The sequence below is a fragment of the Arvicanthis niloticus genome, chromosome 14 (genome assembly GCF_011762505.2).
Source record: "Arvicanthis niloticus isolate mArvNil1 chromosome 14, mArvNil1.pat.X, whole genome shotgun sequence".
NCBI lineage: Eukaryota > Metazoa > Chordata > Mammalia > Rodentia > Muridae > Arvicanthis > Arvicanthis niloticus.
The window spans coordinates 21,561,998-21,579,940 of record NC_047671.1 but is presented as its reverse complement, the minus strand read 5'-3'; the positions used below and the strand labels follow the sequence as shown (position 1 = coordinate 21,579,940).

At 40.2% G+C, this 17,943-nt stretch overlaps 1 protein-coding gene across 4 annotated transcripts in view; it reads right to left on the bottom strand.

The window, feature by feature from the left end:
* The window catches only part of Spire1 (spire type actin nucleation factor 1), a 130,600-nt gene that overhangs the window by 66,771 nt on the left and 45,886 nt on the right, over positions 1-17,943 (bottom strand). For all 4 annotated transcript variants that reach the window (XM_034518062.2, XM_034518059.2, XM_034518060.2 and 1 more), the window contains exon 3: positions 3,817-4,050. In XM_034518062.2, coding sequence (XP_034373953.1) covers positions 3,817-4,050 — 234 coding nt within the window. The remainder of the gene's footprint in view (positions 1-3,816; positions 4,051-17,943) is intronic.

Sequence of the window (17,943 nt, the reverse complement as noted above, 5' to 3'; positions counted from 1 at the left end):
GACTGTGAGTAAGAAGTGCAACTTAACATGATAAAGACTGATTTGTTCCTTTATTTTACTGCAAAGATATCCTCTTAAGAATCCAAAGAATGTTACATTTCTATAAATAACTATAATGTATCCATGTTCAGTAGTCACATTTTAAAGTTCTTCAGTTGCAGTAAAAAGCTGTTAACCTTTCTTACTAAATTAAACATTAATATAATTGTTGAAAAAAATCTTTTATATTTTAAGACTTTCTAAGAAAGAACAAACGAGAACTGGGTAAGGTGAATGTATGCCTATAATCAATCCTACCACTTGGTAGGCAGAGACAGGAAAGTCAGGAATCCATGGTTACTCACTATGTAGAAGGTTTAAGGCCAACCTGGGCTCAATAAAATACTGTTTAATTATAAGAGTCAAAAGAAGGTGTAGTGCCACACACCAAAGGTCCCAGCATTCCAGAGGCAGAGGCAGAGGCAGAGAGGCAGGAGGAACTCTATAAATTTGAGGCCGACCTGGTCTACATAGTGAGCTCCAAATAGTGAGTCAGCCAAAGCTACATAATGGGACCCCGTCTGAAAACAAACAAAAATAGAATATCAAGGGGAAAAAAAAGATTATGAAAAGTCAAAAGAATAAAAGGTGGTCAGTGGCAGCTCTCATGTTTCTTAGCAGAAGGTTCCCGTGTTACTCTTTTCGCTGTGACAAAGTACTGAGAAAAACAAGAGCAAGGATTAATTGAGGCCCAGCGGCATAGGTTTCAGCCCTTGCTCACTCAGCTCTGCTGGTTCTGGGCCTTTGGGTGGTAAGAGGCTCGAGAGCATGAGGAAAAGACGTGGTAGAGTACTGTGGCTGTCATGGTGGACAGGAGGCAGCAAGAGAGAGGACCTGCAGGGGAAAATATCCTTCAAAAGCACCCACGAAGGCCTACTTCTCCAACAAGACCAATCCAACTATGATCTTCATCAGAGGATGAAAGCACTGATGAAGTCATCATATAGCACCTTAGGATTCAATCTAAACAGTACCCCAGGTGGGGACCAGGCCTTTAACAAGAGCCTTTGTGTGGTTATGTCATATCCAAATCTAACAGTTCCCCACTCAAACTCAAAATGGTTTCCTTAACATTTTTTTTTTTTCTGGAGATGAGGATCAAACTCAGCACTCTACTCCTGAACTGAATCCCCAACCCTAGATGTATTTTGTAAGACAGTGATTCAGTATCAAGTTGCATAAGATGTTTGTTACAAGCAAACCAACAAACCCACATTTACACAGACTATTATAACCTGGATCCTCTGGAAGATGAGCAGGCTTCTTCACTGCTCAGCCATCTCTCCAGCCTCTTTATTTAAGAGAACACGTTTAAATCTGTGTGTACAATTTATGTGGCTCTAGAATCAGCAGCACAGATCCCAGACTGAGTCAAAAATCTATACTAATATAATTTATACTTAACCTGTGTATATTCTCTTTCTTTCCAGCATAATCAAGAGGCATGAATAAAATATAAAGAGTTTGTATTTGTTACATTCAGAGATCTTTATCACTAAAATAAAAACAAACTTACATGACCCTAGAATCCCTATCAGTTGTATTATTGCAACTTAGTTTCATGTTTCTACATTTAACAGTAACAAAGCAATCATAGTTTGGTAAGATGGCTCAGCAGGTACAAGTGATCCTGGAACTCATGCAAAGGTGAAGGGGGATAATTAACTTTACAAGTAGTCCTCTGACCATGTCATGGACACGTGCACACACGTGCGAACACACACACACCGATGTACACTCATGCACTACACACTAATAATTAGAAATTTTAAAAAGAGAAAGAACAGTCATATTTCCTCAGTTAATTCTTTGTTTTCTCTTTCAACAAAGCCAAGCAGTCATTGCTAACTGAATTAGTCACTACTAATCCCACTGAACCACAGACTCATGTCTCTCTATTGTCATAAACAATGGGTTTTATGATATTTCTGTTTCAAATTTTCAAAACTTGTTAAACATCTTAGCAATTTCCCCCGTCATTCAGTTGAAAAGAACAGTCACAATATTTACAGAAATGAGAAATGTATAGGCAAGGTTGATTAACATTGAAAACTAAAAGCAGATAGTGAGGTTATGATATTCTCAAACAAAAGTGCTAAGACTAGGACTGGTAAAAGTATGGCTTCCTCCAGCCTGTAAATATCTCTTAAGTATACTTTTACTAATATATTTTTTCACAGGCATAGTGGCTCAAATCTAAAAAATAGGCAAAATGAATTCTAGATGTTAAGTACCTAAAAACCTTTTATAAAAAGTAAGTCATTATAATGCTGCTGAGTAAGAATTCTCAGATTTCCATTTCTCTTCTAAAGGTGAAAGTCACCTGGTACTCACTGTGAGTCCTGGTGCTGAGCTAACTGTACAGACCACGGTCCATGTGTTCTTTCCTCCTCCTCCTCCTCCTCCTCCTCCTCCTCCTCCTCCTCCTCCTCCTCCTCCTCCTCCTCCTCCTCTATTCTTTGGGCAGCCCCTCCCCAAGCCTGGAGCCATTGTCAGAATTTAAATTTTGCTCCTTATGTAATACCTTCTATTCTTCACATTTTACATCGCTGTTCATTAGCAGTTTTCACAGAATTAGGTCAGTTTTGGTCTGCCAGCCTCCAAATATGTTTATATCTTTATTTTATTCTGACTACCCTGTAGTAATTGTATGCATTAATGGGATTTGGTATGATAACTTTCACACAGACACATGACCACAGTGACCAAGTCCAATGTGCCTAATCCTACTAACCTCCAGTTTATGTTCAGATCAGTTTTGTTTTTCTTCTACATGAGGGAAAATATGGTATTTCTTTTTATATCCAGCTATTTCACTTAGGACACTAGCGTTTCATGTCTATTTTAAAAATAGTCCTTAACATCTAGAATATCTAAAATGAATAAAACTTGTGAAAAGTTAATGTAGGTGGCTCACAACAGCTTGTAATTCCAGTTCCAAGGCATTTGTCACCTTCTGCTGGCCTCTCTCACTCTCTCTCTCTCCCTCAAAAAAAATCTTTAAAAAGAAAAAACAAAAAGGAAGAGAGGGAAGAGAAGAAGGAAGAAGAGGAGGACTTGTGTAATCCCTTTGGAGCCCTGAGGTTGCTTCTCCTAAGAAGCAGAGAGGTGCCCAGGTACACAGGGCAAAGCACAACTGAAAAGCACTGTTTTCATGGTGTTTCTCTACTTTCTGACTCTGGAAAATAAAATGAAAACTAAGTGATATACATTAAAAACAAACAAACAAACAAATAAATAAAATCCTAAGAAAAAAAGCCAACCAACCAAAGAAAAAGCTAGTAAAGATTCTATCAAAATAACTCAGAACAGAGAATCACAAGGTTAATTTGTCAAATCCTTCATAGTTTTTCTCTCTATACATTTAGCTTTCATGTAGGCAGCAAAACTGAACTAAAAACAAAACTTTCATCTTATTATTGTATATAGATCCTATAAAAAAGCCAAAATCAAAAATCACGGAACAATGAACTATGACAGGCACAGAACTGTGACAGACACAGCTCAGTCTTCAGTACAGAGCCACTTGCTGATTCCATCCACCCACTGACAGGAAATGCAGAAGCCAGTTGATGGCAGCATGCCCAGCCACATTGAGGTGACAAAGAAGATAACCAACACCTAACACAACCTACAAGTGGTCAAGAGCTCTGACCTAGCAAAGGCCACAGCCACTGTATAAAGTCTAGGAACTACTGTCAAATGCTGAGTCACCAGCCACTCAACCTGAGATGACAACTCACAGAGAAACAAACACTAACTGAGCGATGGCTTTACCTTCATGACATCTTGATAGGACCGAATGGCTGAGATGCTTCTCTTCTCTCCATCTTCATCTTCTGGGCCTTCGTCTGCAGCCTCATACCCTTCATCATGGCTGCCATCAGCCTCCACAGTGTTGGCCATTTGGTCGATGAGTTGCTCTAGAGGAGGGCTCAGCTCCCTTTCTTCGTTTTCCTTCAAGCCATAGTCCAATGCTTTATAAATAATAATTCCCAGGGACTCAATAACCTAGGAGCATTAAACAAAAGGTGGTAAATGGAAGTGACCGCAGAATCTAGGGCTCCCTGTAAGGTATAAAATGATCACTATTTCAGAATAACTAATACTTGAAAAGAAATTTAAAAATGTTTACAAACACATGTATCCTGGGCATATACCCAAAAGATGCTCCAACATATAACAAGGACATATGCTCCACTATGTTCATAGCAGCCTTATTTATAATAGCCAGAAGCTGGAAAGAACCTAGATGTCCTTCAACAGAGGAATGGATACAAAAATTGTGGTACATTTACACAATGGAATATTACTCAGCTATTAAAAATAATGAATTTGAGAAATTCTTAGGTAAATGGATGGAACTAGAAAATATCATCCCGAGTGCAGTAACCCAATCACAAAAAAAACCACACATGGTATTTACTCACTCATAAGTGGATATTAGCTCAAAAGCTTGAAATAGCCAAGATTCAACTCACAAACCACATGAAGCTCATGAAGAAGGAAGACCAAGTGTGGGTGCTTCAGTTCTTCTTAAAAGGAGTAACAAAATACTCAAGGGAGCAAATATGGAGACAAAGTGTGGGACAGAAACTGAAGGAGGGGCCGTCTGGAGACCATTCCACCTGGGTATCCATCCCATGTGCAGTCACCAAAGGTATAAACTGATGTGGATGTCAGGAAGTGCATGCTGACAGGAGCCTGATATAGCTGCCTCCTTAGAGGTCTGCATGAGTCTGACATATTCAGAGGCGGATGCTCACAGCTAACCATTGATCTAATCAAGGGGTTCCCAATGGAGGAGTTAGAAGACTGAAGGAGCTGAAAGGGTTTGTGACCCCATGAGGAGGGTAACAATACCAACAAATCAGGACTCCCCAGGGTATAAACCACCAGCCTGGGAGCACATAGGGGGGGACCCATGACTCCATCTGTATATGTAGGGGAGGATGGCCTTGTGCGGCATAGGTGGGAGAGGAGATCCTTGGTCCCATGAAGGCTGGACACTGAGTCGGGAGAATTCGAGGGTGGGGAGGTGGAAGTGGAGGGAGGTAGGTGGGGTCACATCCTCATAGAAGTGGGAGGAGGGGGGATGGGATAGGGGATTCCTGGGTGTGGGGTGGAATGGGGTAAGGGGATAAAATCTGAAATGTAAATATAATATCCAATAAAAAAAAAGGAAAACCTCAGGAAAAAAACCCACCTCAAAACAGCAAATTTAGTGTGATCTCACAAGCCCTTTTCATATTTTCTTAGATTAATACTAGATGCTAAGATCAGTATTTCTCAAGCATACAAAAAAGTAACCAAGCTGACATGCTATATTGCAAAACAAAACAAAAAATCCAACAAACCAAAACAAAACAGGCAAACAAAAAACCCATAAAACTTTATGCCGTTTATAAACTTCATAGATACCCCAAAGTATCTGAAACTGAAAATTCAGTTCTAAGCCCAATAACAACAAATCATTTCATACCAGTATACAGGCTGTTCATTGCAATCCCCTTACTGGAAAAACATCTCTCTAACAGTAGATTTTTTTTTCCTTTAAATCCAGAACTTGCAATGAAGGATACTTTCTGGCAACATGAACCTGACATGTGAGTAATGTGCCCATCAGGTTACATAGCAGCCTGACAACTGCTCCAGATGTGCTCAGTACCAGAGAACATAGATTATTTCTAGTACTGCCTCTCTCACCTGCTTGGTTATTTACTGTATAACACCAATATCATCATTCACTTCATCTTAGATATTTTTCCTTTTAAAAAAAAGTCAATGTCAATGACACCAAAGATTTATCAGTAAAACTGACTTTTATCACTAGTCATCTGGTTCAAGAAAAATTATTTTGGGTCATTTTTCTATAAAATAAGTACTAGTAATATTTCCATTCTGTGAGTTCTTGAAGACACTAAACGCACCGATTATGAAAGCCGGATAGGATAGTACCTGAGTTACAAGAGGTTCTAATAACTGTTGTCTGTCTTTCCCTCCTTCCCTACACTGACTTGTTTTTAATGTTTATCCAGTTACCAACCTTGAAACTGCATGAGGAAACTTCATTTCCTTTATTCCATTTTTAGTCAATGATGTGATTTTTAAAAATAATCTATGTAGTACTATTTTTAACCCAAGAGTTTTAAGGTAAGTTAAACACAATAGCATCAATGTCATCATTTACAAATCCTGTAAAAGCATTGAAACATTCACTTAACAAACTCTCCAAAATCTAAAAGTTATGTTATCAGAAGGAATAATACAAGCATTTAAAATGAATATTACTTAAAATTCTTAACCTCTAATTTTGAAGCAATGAAACTATTTTTTTAAAAAAGTATTTCTGGGTAAGATGGCAGATTAGACACTGTCTCCATATGACCTGATGAGGGAGAAGAATCAAGATAAGACAGAAAAGATTACTCCAAAGAGAGAGGAACTAAGTGTCAGACATACACAACAGGAGGGTCAAGACAGCAGGACATGTGGAGAAATGAGATAATGGTGTGGGAGGGAGAACAGAGGGAGCTTTGGGAGTTCTTCGTGCTTGCAGGAGCTGGGAGCGACTGCCACTTAGTGCAGGGCCTGTCTACTCACACCAATTGCTTATCTAGAATGCATGGCACCCAACACAGGAACTCAGAGCCTCGGGAGCCAGAAGACAATGGAAGGGTCTTACAGGGGCCAGCAATCAGTAGTGGCAGGTGCTGGCTTCAGGGGCATGGAACACGCCAGCCTAAGGCTGGCTCTACCATGCTCCCCGAGTGACTCTCCTAAAGAGTAAACCGTGTGCTAACCACACCCAAGGCAAGTGACAACCTGGGAGCAAAAGCACCAGAAGTAAGCCAAGGTGAAGACTCCACAAGGACAAAACACAGCTTCAGCAAAGACAACAGAAGCCGAAAAGACTCAGAGGCCATAGAAGTCCAAGCTATCCACGTCCCAATTTCCTCAGAGCCTTGGACACTAGAGCTCGGAGTATCTGGAAAAGTGTGGACTTGGCACACTGCAAGGGTGGCTGGGAGATGGGGCAAGAGTCTAAAGGAGTCACCCTGGCTCTGAATGAGGAAACTACTGACTAGATCTGATACAAGTGCTTCCTAGCAAGAAGGACATTCTGACCCAGGCTGCTTGGCAAACACCAAGCGGGATAAATGCGGAACCAAACAAGCATAGAAACAAACAAAAATTTAGAGATGTATTTTCACATCACAGAAAAATCAAAGAAAGAGAAATTGTTTTGAAAGAAGCTAGTGGGGAACAGGCATCTAGTAAGTAAGCTAAGGAGGCGAGAGACATCAGGCTCTCAGAAATATGAAGGAGAGCTCCAGGGAAGCTGCTGTGTCTACTGACTGGCTGACTGGCCGGAACTGTAGTACTGTGGGTGGGAAGACTGACATGTTAGACAGGTCCAGGGGCTAGTTACCTTATCTTGGGCTAACATTTGTCCCCTGGATAGTCCACCTTGTCCACACCTCTGTGTCTGTACTAATATCCTATGAATAATAGATAAAAATCTTTGGAAATCTATTAATTTAGCCAACCCACTGGCTTCCACCAACCCGAAAACTAAGATTGTCAGCAGATAGCCTTTGAGGCCTACAGAAGATTCCTCATTTTGCTGTACCTGCCTCGCTGATGTACCCACCACTATTCTATGAAACCGTAAAACTTCATGAAATTTTGCCTGGCTCCTATGCCATCCATGGTCATTAAAAATAGCTCCAGAATAAACTATCTCTTATTCCCTTTAAGGTGAACACAGGGTTGTTTGCTTTTGTATCAACAGAAAGCATTCGACCAGGAAGAGATGAAAGCAGAATATTCAGTGTCTAGAGAAAAAAACAAAAATCACCAACCTAGACTTTGGACTCTACAAGGTTATCCTTTAGAAGTGAAGGAGAACATTTGCTTAGTAAATGTCCTAGGTGCCATCACTAGCCTGGGGAGTGGGGGATACTTCTTTAGAAAGAGAGAAAATAAGTCAGAAACTCAAATCTCTATGAAAAGAAAACCACTGAAGAAAGAATAAATTAAGGTCAGGTAAAAACATCTGACCATTAACAGATGACATTTTAAAATAGTAACAGCAACACTAAGTGTGCTTATGCATGCATCTCCTGTGTTGTATGTGTATACATGTGTATGTGTGAGTATGTAATACATGTATGTATGCATGGAACATAAGCTAAAAATAATACAGTAACACAAATAACAAGAGGAAGAACTGGGATTCTTCTGGAAGGAGAGGTCATCTGCATGACCTACAAAGTGATGGACAGAGGTATGAGAAGCTGTGCTTGAATTAGTTGTAAATGCACACTGCAGACTTTAGGGCAGCCGCAAAAGAAACCAAGAAAATTAGTATGTTAATTAGCATACACAGATAATTGGTATGTTAAGAAAACTGAAAAAAAAATCATATAAAGTGCTCCTTAAAAAAAAAAAATCACAAAAGGTAGAAAGACCACTGAGTGCAAAAGAAAGAAGCAAAGAATAGAGGTTAAAAAGACAGAAAACAAATGTGGTAGACATTTATACAACTTTATCAGCAATGATATTGAGCATCAATAGTTTATATGCTTCAAATATTTGTCTAAAAGTGAACTAAAAACCAGTATGTTGTGTAAAAGAAACCACTTAAAGGAGTGGAGACAAATAAACCTGGCCTTGTGGATCTCTGGCTCATTCACAGACTGTGGCTAGTAATGTACACATCCTAAGTCTCCAACAAAACAAAGCTCCTTGAAAGCAAACATTCCTCTACCATTCATCTTCATGTGTTCAAACTGCTTTATAAGCCACGGGGAACTAATGAACCAGTCAGTAAGATAGAAATTTCTTTCTACTCATATGTGCATAGTTTCCATTTAGATATGGAACTATGATCATAGGGAGGATTACCTGTCACTACAACCTCTGTTCTTCCAACTCACCACCACACTTGTAGTCCAACCTGATTGGCTCAGAAACATCCAGGAGGATTTCCTAGCCAAAAATTAAACAGCATCTAGTCCATTTAAACATTCCAGAACTGTTCGTCTTAAGCCTGAGTCATGACTTAGTCGGAGTCACAGGTAGCTCTAAATGTAAGCCAGCCTCTTACAGATGCAGGCATAACACAGCTGGACTTCATTAGACTGGCATGTACACCGGGTGGATCTTGCCTCAGATGGGAATGAGGGGACCTCAGTTGTATGTAACTCTTCAGTCTTCAAAACAAGTGATCTCCAGAAAAACTGAAAATTGAAGGATATTTGGACACATTCTGGACATAGCAGCTCCCATAGACAACTACTTAAAACTAAGTTTAGGAGAACACTGACCAAATCATGTGGAAACACTTAAAAAGCGTAAGGAGCTGTAGAGATGGCTCAGTGGTTAAGAGCATGCATATACTACTGCTCTTCCGAGGACCTGAGTTTGGTTCCCAGCATCCACACAGATGACTCACAACCACTTGTAACTCCAACTCCACGGGGACTTGATGTATACACACCCCCATCATACAATACTAAAAATAATTATTAAACAAATAAAATGAGTAAGTGTGTGTACTCTTCATTAGAGATAACACAGATGGCAACAGGCACATAAAAAGAAGTTGTTCACTGTATGATTTTCAAAGCAAATTCAAGTAGAAACCAGACACTACTGTACCACTATGCTAAAAAGGCTAGTCCAAAAGCTGACAGCAGCAAGTGCTAACAAGATGTGGAATAATGAGAACTGTCTTTTTTTCTTTTTCCTCCTTATGAAACAGGGTTTCTCTATGATGCTCTGGCTGGCCTTAAGCCACCCTTCTTCCTCAGACTCGGAATGGCTGAGACTACAAGTGCATGCCAGCTCACCAATTGTGACCAAAAGGAACTCTTATTCACTGATGCTGGGAATGCAATACAGAATGCTCATGCCATGCCCATGGTAAAGGGACTCTGGCCCAGGCTAGCAAACATGGCTGTAGCAGGGCTTTGCTCTTTTCCCGTATTGAAATCCATCAATCAAAAGCCCCTTTGGCTCAACTAATTAACATGCCCAATTAAAATTAAACACCTCATCCTAACATGGGGTTTCCCCCTTTACCTTTATAAACCACCATTTTTCTATGGGCCCCATCTGTCTCTTATCTAACCAGAGGCAGTCCTTTGTCCAACTCCTGGACAAATATCCCTGTCCCCTCTCCCTTGTTCCCTTTGCCTTTTCCTTGTCTTCTATCTCCTGTCTTTGTCTCTAATTTCCTGCTCTCTGCCCCTCTGGGGCAAATAAATCTTCTTTGTGTTGAGAATCTGGTCTTAAGGCAGATTCTTTTCCTTTCACATGATTCAGTAGTTTTCTTAGAAAAGTAAACACTTTCTTATCATATTACTCAGCAATTGTATTCAAATAAGCTGAACATGTATGTGCACATAAAAAAATCAAAACATGAAATATTGATAGCAACTTTATTCATAATTGCCCAAAGAAGTAACCAAGTCATCCTTCAGTTAGTAAGTGGGTGAGTAGCATGTAGCACAACAGGACACTGACATCATCCATAGATTAAAAAGAGCCGAGTAAAGCCTGGGTACAGCTCAGTGAGGCCTGAGCCATAGCAATCGAAAAAGCCTGTCAAGTTCAAACGAACTACAAATAAATGTAAGCCCTTAACAATTTTTATGAGATGAAGCAGCTAATTTGCTAGGCTATACACTGACTCTCTCCAACTATGTGACATTCTGAAAATGGAGATAAACAATGGATGCCAGGGCGCAGGGAAAGGGAAAAAGGTAATACATAAGAGTTTTCAGGGCAATGCAAGTTCCCTTATCAAGTAGTACAGCTATAGGACACAGTAATGAGAGACACGTGTCATTACATGTGTGTCAAAACCTCATAAATGTACAGCACAAAGAGTGAACGCTAATATACTATGGACTTCCATCAATAACAATGCACCAAGATTATGTGGGGAATTATAGGAGGGGGGCTACTCTGTAGGGACTCTTCTAACTATTCTGTAAACCCAACAAGAGAATAGTCTATTGACTTGAATAAGTATATAGATACTGTAGCTTAAAAGGCACAATGGCAAAGAACAAATCAGCCCAAATGGTGCATGTGTTTGTTTGCTATCTTCTTAGCAAAGAGGCAGTGGAAGGCACTGTTGATCCCTTCATATATATATATATGTGTGTGTGTATATATATATATATATATATATATATGTAGATGTATGTGGAGGGATCACTCTCACTGGGAAACCAGCAATTCAGGCAGCCAACCTACAGCATAGCTTTTATTTATTTATTTATTTACTATAAAAGAACCATGTGATGCTCTGAATGCTTTATTTAGGTTTAATGTTAATTCTATATGGTGTTTCAATAAAGATTCTGTATCTGTTGTATCCAGTAGTACAAATCCAACAAGTTACACACACTGAACAAGAGGTTGAGCTAGAGAAGGAAGACAAGAAGGGAAGTCTAGGGGAGAGAAGAGGGGAAGAAAAGAGTAAACAGGCAGGAGCTTTTAAAGCCACTTCCAGTTCTAAACTGTTTGAGAGGAAGTGAAGTAGCGAGAAAGAATGGTTACAGAGTGCACATCTGTTATGAAGTACCACCATGGCCCCAGCAGCACTTAGGCACAGCTTGTCTCACTTCTAACAGTAAAACCATCCCCATCCCAAACAATCTCAAGCTAAGGCCCAGTTAAGTTTAAGCACTAATAAAAAATCCAAACAATTAAAAGAGAAAATATGACAGCATGCCTGCCTCTGTAATGATTAATCTCACTTAGATTCATCTCTTCAACATGCCTGTTGTCGTCCCACCACTTGGGACACTGAAGCAGAGGATCAGAGTTCAAGGCCATCCTTAGTTATACAGTGAGTTCAAGGCCAGACTGTGCTACATATGAGCCACGGTCACAAACTAAGAGATTAAGACTATATATACAATAAAGCATCATCAAGCCCTTATAGCGATGAAATTCTGAATCATACCATATCATGGATGAGCCTTAAAAACATGTGTGCTAGGCCGGGCAGCGGTGGCACACACCTTTAATCCCAGCACTTGGGAGGCAGAGGCAGGCAGATTTCTGAGTTCGAGGCTAGCCTGGTCTACAGAGTGAGCTCCAGGACAGCCAGGGCTACACAGAGAAACCCTGTCTCGAAAACCAAACCAAAACAAAAACATGTGTGCTGGTTAGTTTTTTATCACCTTGATACAAGCTCGAGTCATCTGGGAAGAGGGACCTTAATTGAAAAATTTGCCTTTATCAGATTGTACTGTAGGGGAGCTGTGGGGCGTTTTGTTGTTGTTGTTTTGTTTTGTTATTGTTTTTTTAATTAATGATTGATGTAGGAGGGTCCCATCCACTGTAAGCAGGTATTTTGGGGGCGTTTAAGAAAGAGACTGAGCGACCCATGAGGAGCAAACCAACAAGCAACACTCCTCCATGGTCTCTGCTTCAGCTCCTTCCTCCAGATTCCTGCCTGAGTTCCTGCCCTGACTTCCCTGTAAGCTGTAAGAGGAAATAAACCCAAGTTGGCTTTAGTTACCATGTTTTTAATAGAAATAGAAAGCAAACATATATTATGCTAAATAAAAGAAGTCACACAAAAAGATAGGATTCCACTTACACGAAACATCTAGGGTAAGAAAATTTATACAGACGAAAATCATTTTTTTAAGACTAGTAGGGAGAGGGTTAGCTAAGGTTTGCTGAGTACAGAGTTACATAACGATTTTGGAAGCAGACAGTAATGACAGATGTGGATCACTATAAATGGATTTAATGCCACTGGGTGTATGCTTGAAACAGTTAAGATGGTATGTGCATTTTATTACAACAAAAACACTGGGGTTTGAGTAGGAGAGATGGTTCAGTAGTGAAGAGCATGCCTTGTTCTCACAGAGAACCCGAGTTCAATTTCCAGCACCTAGCAGCTCACAACTGCCTGTGACTCCAGGCCCTGACTTCCTTGTACATACACACAAATAAATTATAAAATTTTTAAAAATATTGAGGACTGTAATTTTTAGGAACTTTTAGCACTTAGCAGCATTCAGAAGGACTGACTCCTCTTGTTTACCATGGTTCCTAAAGTTTCCAAAACAAGAAAAATGTCCCAGGAATCCCACCTCTATTCGTGGCCCAGCAGCAGTGCTCCAGGAGGGGCATCTGCATCATGTGCCACCTCTCTGTGCAGAGCCCTGGGCAGGCCTCAGCTGCCTTCAGTCAGTAGGCCTCTGATGACGTCATGGCCCACTAGGACCCAGGTCTCCTGACCTCCTCTGACAGCACTTTCCTCTCCTGGTTTCACTCTCTGCTGTTTTCCATCTAGATCACCCTGCATGTGCAACAGGAAAACTGCTGTTCCTGAGTAGGGACTTCAATAGACTCTGGCAGTGCACTGGGTGGAAGAATGTACAAGGTCTTGAAAACTACAGTTAGAGCTAAGAGTGAGGAAGGATGAGAGATCAGAGCGCTGAAGAGAACACAAGGTTTGAGAATGTGTCCCAGCTGTGCGGGCCCAGGGTCTCAGTGATACCCATGTTACTACAATTCTCTCAAAAAGGCAACACTATTTTAAAAAAGAAGTACACTAAAGAAATTTCCAGTAAGTGTAGGTCTTGTGGAGAAGTGCCTTCTGCAATGGGGAAGAAAGTGGTAGTCATTCTTAGAGGAAGGGGAGTGCCCGGGAGCCAACCCAGCATGTCCTCAGGCTGTAAGGAAGGCACAGTGGCATCTGCTACAAGTGCACATAGGGAGTGAGATGCAATGGAATTTCTATTTGCAACAGGCTCATTTTTGATTTAAAAAAAAAAATATATATATATATATATATATATATATATATATATATATGATGCTAAGCCACAAACCCGATGTGAGCAGTGATGCAGTAGATACTCATCACTGAAAACCTGGTGACTCCTCCCTTACAAGGCACCAAGCTTGTATGAGGATGCTAGGGACCCACACTCAGGCCCTGACATTTAACAGCAAGCATTTTACTGACTAACCTATCCCCCCAGTGCCTCTTTTGAGTTGGCAGACATCAGACTTTGGAACCTCACAAACACTAAGCAAATATCACTGAGCTACACCCTCAGCATCCAAAGTTCTTTATATAGCATATTTTTAAACATTACAAAAATGTAAAAATTGTTATAAACCTCTGTAAAAGAACAAATCCATCAACTGTAGTATATAAACACACTTTGGTATATCCATAACAAAATAGTATTAGAGGGCCATTAAAAAACAAAATACCACTGACACACAGGTGCTCCATCACAGACCCTGAAAAGAATAGAGCTAGGTGGAAGAAGTCACAGGGTTTATGTGAGATGTCTATGACTAGAGCATCTATAAAGACACAAAGATTTTTAATTGCCCAAAGCCAACTACCAAGAAGTGAGTACCAATAGGTATACAGATCCTTGGGGCTGCCAAGCTGGCTCAGTGTTTAAAAATGCCTGCTGTTCTTCTAAGGGAATGTACTTTGGCTCCCAGCACCAAGTCAGTGACTCACAACCTCCCATAACTCCAGCTCAGGGGATCCAGACCCTCTGCAGCACAAGCATGCACATGCTGTACTCACAAGATGCAGGCAGAACACTCACACACATGAAATAAAAACAGATAAATCTAAAAAACATTCTAGGGATGAAGAAAATATTGACAGCTTGGTGGTTAGACGGCTCACATAGCTCACAAATACACTGAGGTGAACCCGCTGTGTTGTCAGATGTCTTTGCCGGTTCCCACCTCCAGGTTCTTAACTGAGTTCCTGCCCTGACTACCTTCACTCAATGGTGGATTGTAGCTTGAAGTGTAAACCAATAAACCCTTTCCTCCCCTTCCCCTTCCCAAAAGACTGCACTGAACATCATGCACTGCACAGCTTAAGTGGACAAATGGCATGGTAGGTAAATTGTATTTTGATAGAAATATAAAAATCTACAGAAAGTCAATGCCTGCTCAAAGAGAGTGAACAATGTTTTTCATGGATATACCCTAATCCTGAGTGGTCAGGCCCAAACACATTCAAATAACTGCAACAGTAATTGGAATGAGAGAGAGAGAGAGAGAGAGAGAGAGAGAGAGAGAGAGAGAGAGAGAGAGAGAGAGAGAGAATGAATGAATATGAGACTGAATAACAATAATTATAAGAGGTCATGAATTTGAGAGGGGATGGGGAGAAGATGGGGAGTAGGAGCTGAACAGGGGAGGTGGTGGGAATGATGCAAATACAAAGCAACCATGTGTAAAATTCCCAAATAAAAAAGCATTTAAAACATTGCTAAAGAAATAATAGAAATGGAAAATGGCAAACAAAACCAGCATAGTTTTTCTTAAATAGTATCTTAAATGCAGATTTAATGGGCAGAACTCACCTGAATAAATAACTTTACATAAACTTATATACGGAGTTTTATTTGAAACTGCAGCATCGTCTAATAGAACATTTTAGCTGACATATTCTATGTCTGGATTGCCCATGCTGTTCACTAGACACAAGGGACCACTGAAAGGCTGAAATTTTTATCTAATTTTAATTTTTAAAGATAGAAAGTAGATATCAAATTAAACAATACAAGTCTATAGAGTAAGGAAAACAGTGCTTTCTATATAATCCTATGGACAGTTAGAGACATAACAAAAAGGGTTGATATTATAAGAAAAGTATGTTAAAGAACACATTCATAGTCTATAAACCCGAAGCATGTAAGGACAGGCAAAACCTGAAAAACACTACAACTTCAACCACTGTTAGTACTGTTATATGACAAAGAAACCAAATTGTTTAAATTTTTTTATACGTATGTGTATCAGGGTGGGCGGGGTCAGAGGGTGATTTCAGTTCCTTTCTATTACCATACGGGTTCTGAGGATCAAACTAGAGATTGTCAGGCTTGGCAGCAAGAACCTTTACTTACTGAGTGTTTGCAACCAAATACTATGAGCCTGGGTTTTGATGTCCAGGTACTCAGTACATTCAGAATGGCATGGTGCTTTGTTACAAAACATTTACAGAAAGAATAAGGAAAATGAGACTTTGCTGTGCACAAATCCTTCCCTTTCCTCACTTCTAGATGATTATTCTAAGTAAAATGTTGGACTTTCTGCGGATACAGTTTATCTGCAATGTTACTATGAACTCGGAACTGAAGAGACTTCCATCTCCTGCTTTACAGCACACGATTATTAAGCATCAATTAAGATTCCACATAGCACAAAATTATAACCTCCATTTTGAAAGCCAAGGCACTAAAAGGTTAAATACTAACCATGACTAAAAGATAAAGATGTTGAAAATAAGAAGCCTGTTTATTATTTTTTACTTTACTCTGATTACATATGAAACACCCTCCACTTTTAAATTTAGCTATTGAAAAAATTCACTATGAGACTAGCCAATGTTCCCAACAGTCGAGACTGGGAGCACAAAGGAACTCACTGAATTACCTTTTCAATCATAGGTTTCCCTAATAGCTGTCTACAACTCTACAGGGATTGCATGCTTTCCAAGAAAACCCCATTCCCAGTTCTACAGGTGACTCAACTCAAATATGCAACCGTGACACCATGTAACAGAGCACCATAGAAATCAAGTCAACTTCAAGAGCAGTTTACTGGGAACTGGAGATTACATCTCTAGTCCAACCATTCCTTTCTGTGCTTCAATGACCTCTGGCCATGAGACCAGCCAGGAACACATGGAGGTGGGTAGGGGTAAGGGGAGAGAAGGAGAAAGGGGTCAGGGAGAACAAGGAGAGGTCCAACAACTTCTTTAATAGCAAGCCAGGCCTACCTGGCTGTTGCTAGGTAACTGTTGGGCAGAGGCTAGAAAGAATGCTAACATTACTAAAATGGTGAAGGCTACTTATCCCTCAACTTCAAAAAAAAAAAAAAAAGCAAAAATTGTATGTGTTTAATAGGAAAGCATGACTCAACATTAATTACATTAACTAGATTACCCGGTAGGTAATCAATGTTTTGCTTTATAATTTTCAACACTGAGTAGAGATGTTCAGATAACATCAGTATAAATAATTGCAAATCTATCTGATACTGATTCTCTGAAGGAAGTTTTGTCTTGATCCTGCTATCGTGGGTAAGATGAGAAGAAAGGGACTTAGATCATCTGGAGAGAGCAGTGTCCAAAGCTCTTCTATGTCAGTGCCTCTCCATGCAGAAACACACGCACAACAGCAAAATCTGCATTGTGGGGTGGGAGAAAGTACTAAGACCAAAACAGGGCAAATAATATAAAGACAGAAGTTAGTCCATGTATATTAGACATCATAGTTAAGTCAGGTGAAACATGCCCATTAGAGGCAGATTCTCAAGTGGGGATTTTTTTGTTTGTTTGTTTGCTTTGTTTTTCGAGACAGGGTTTCTCTGTGTAGCCCTGGCTGTCCTGGAACTCACTCTGTAGACCAGGCTGGCCTCGAAATCCTCAGAAATCCGCCTGCCTCTGCCTCCCAAGTGCTGGGATTAAAGGTGTGTGTCACCACTGCCTGGCTGGGGATTTTTTTTTTTTAAGTTAAGTTTGAAATACACTAGTCACTCACTACAAACACTGTACAACATGATGTAAAAGGACAGAGATGCCATGCTAGGAAAAAAAGAAACCAGGAGAAAGACTGTATTAACAAAAAGAAAAAAGAAGGATCGCCAGGCTGGGGTTAGGGTCCATTATTGAATTTTTTTTAGATAGAATTTGTTATCTCTCCCATATTCCTCCCCTCCCTGTCCCTCCCCTTCTGCTCTTTGGCCCCAACAGCCTGCTTTCCTCCTTTTCCCTTCCCTCACCCCGTTCCTTTCTTAATACCTCTGGTTCCCTTCCCCTGGTGGTCTGTCTAGCCTCCTAAGCCACACCCACTTTCATGTCTCCTTATTTAC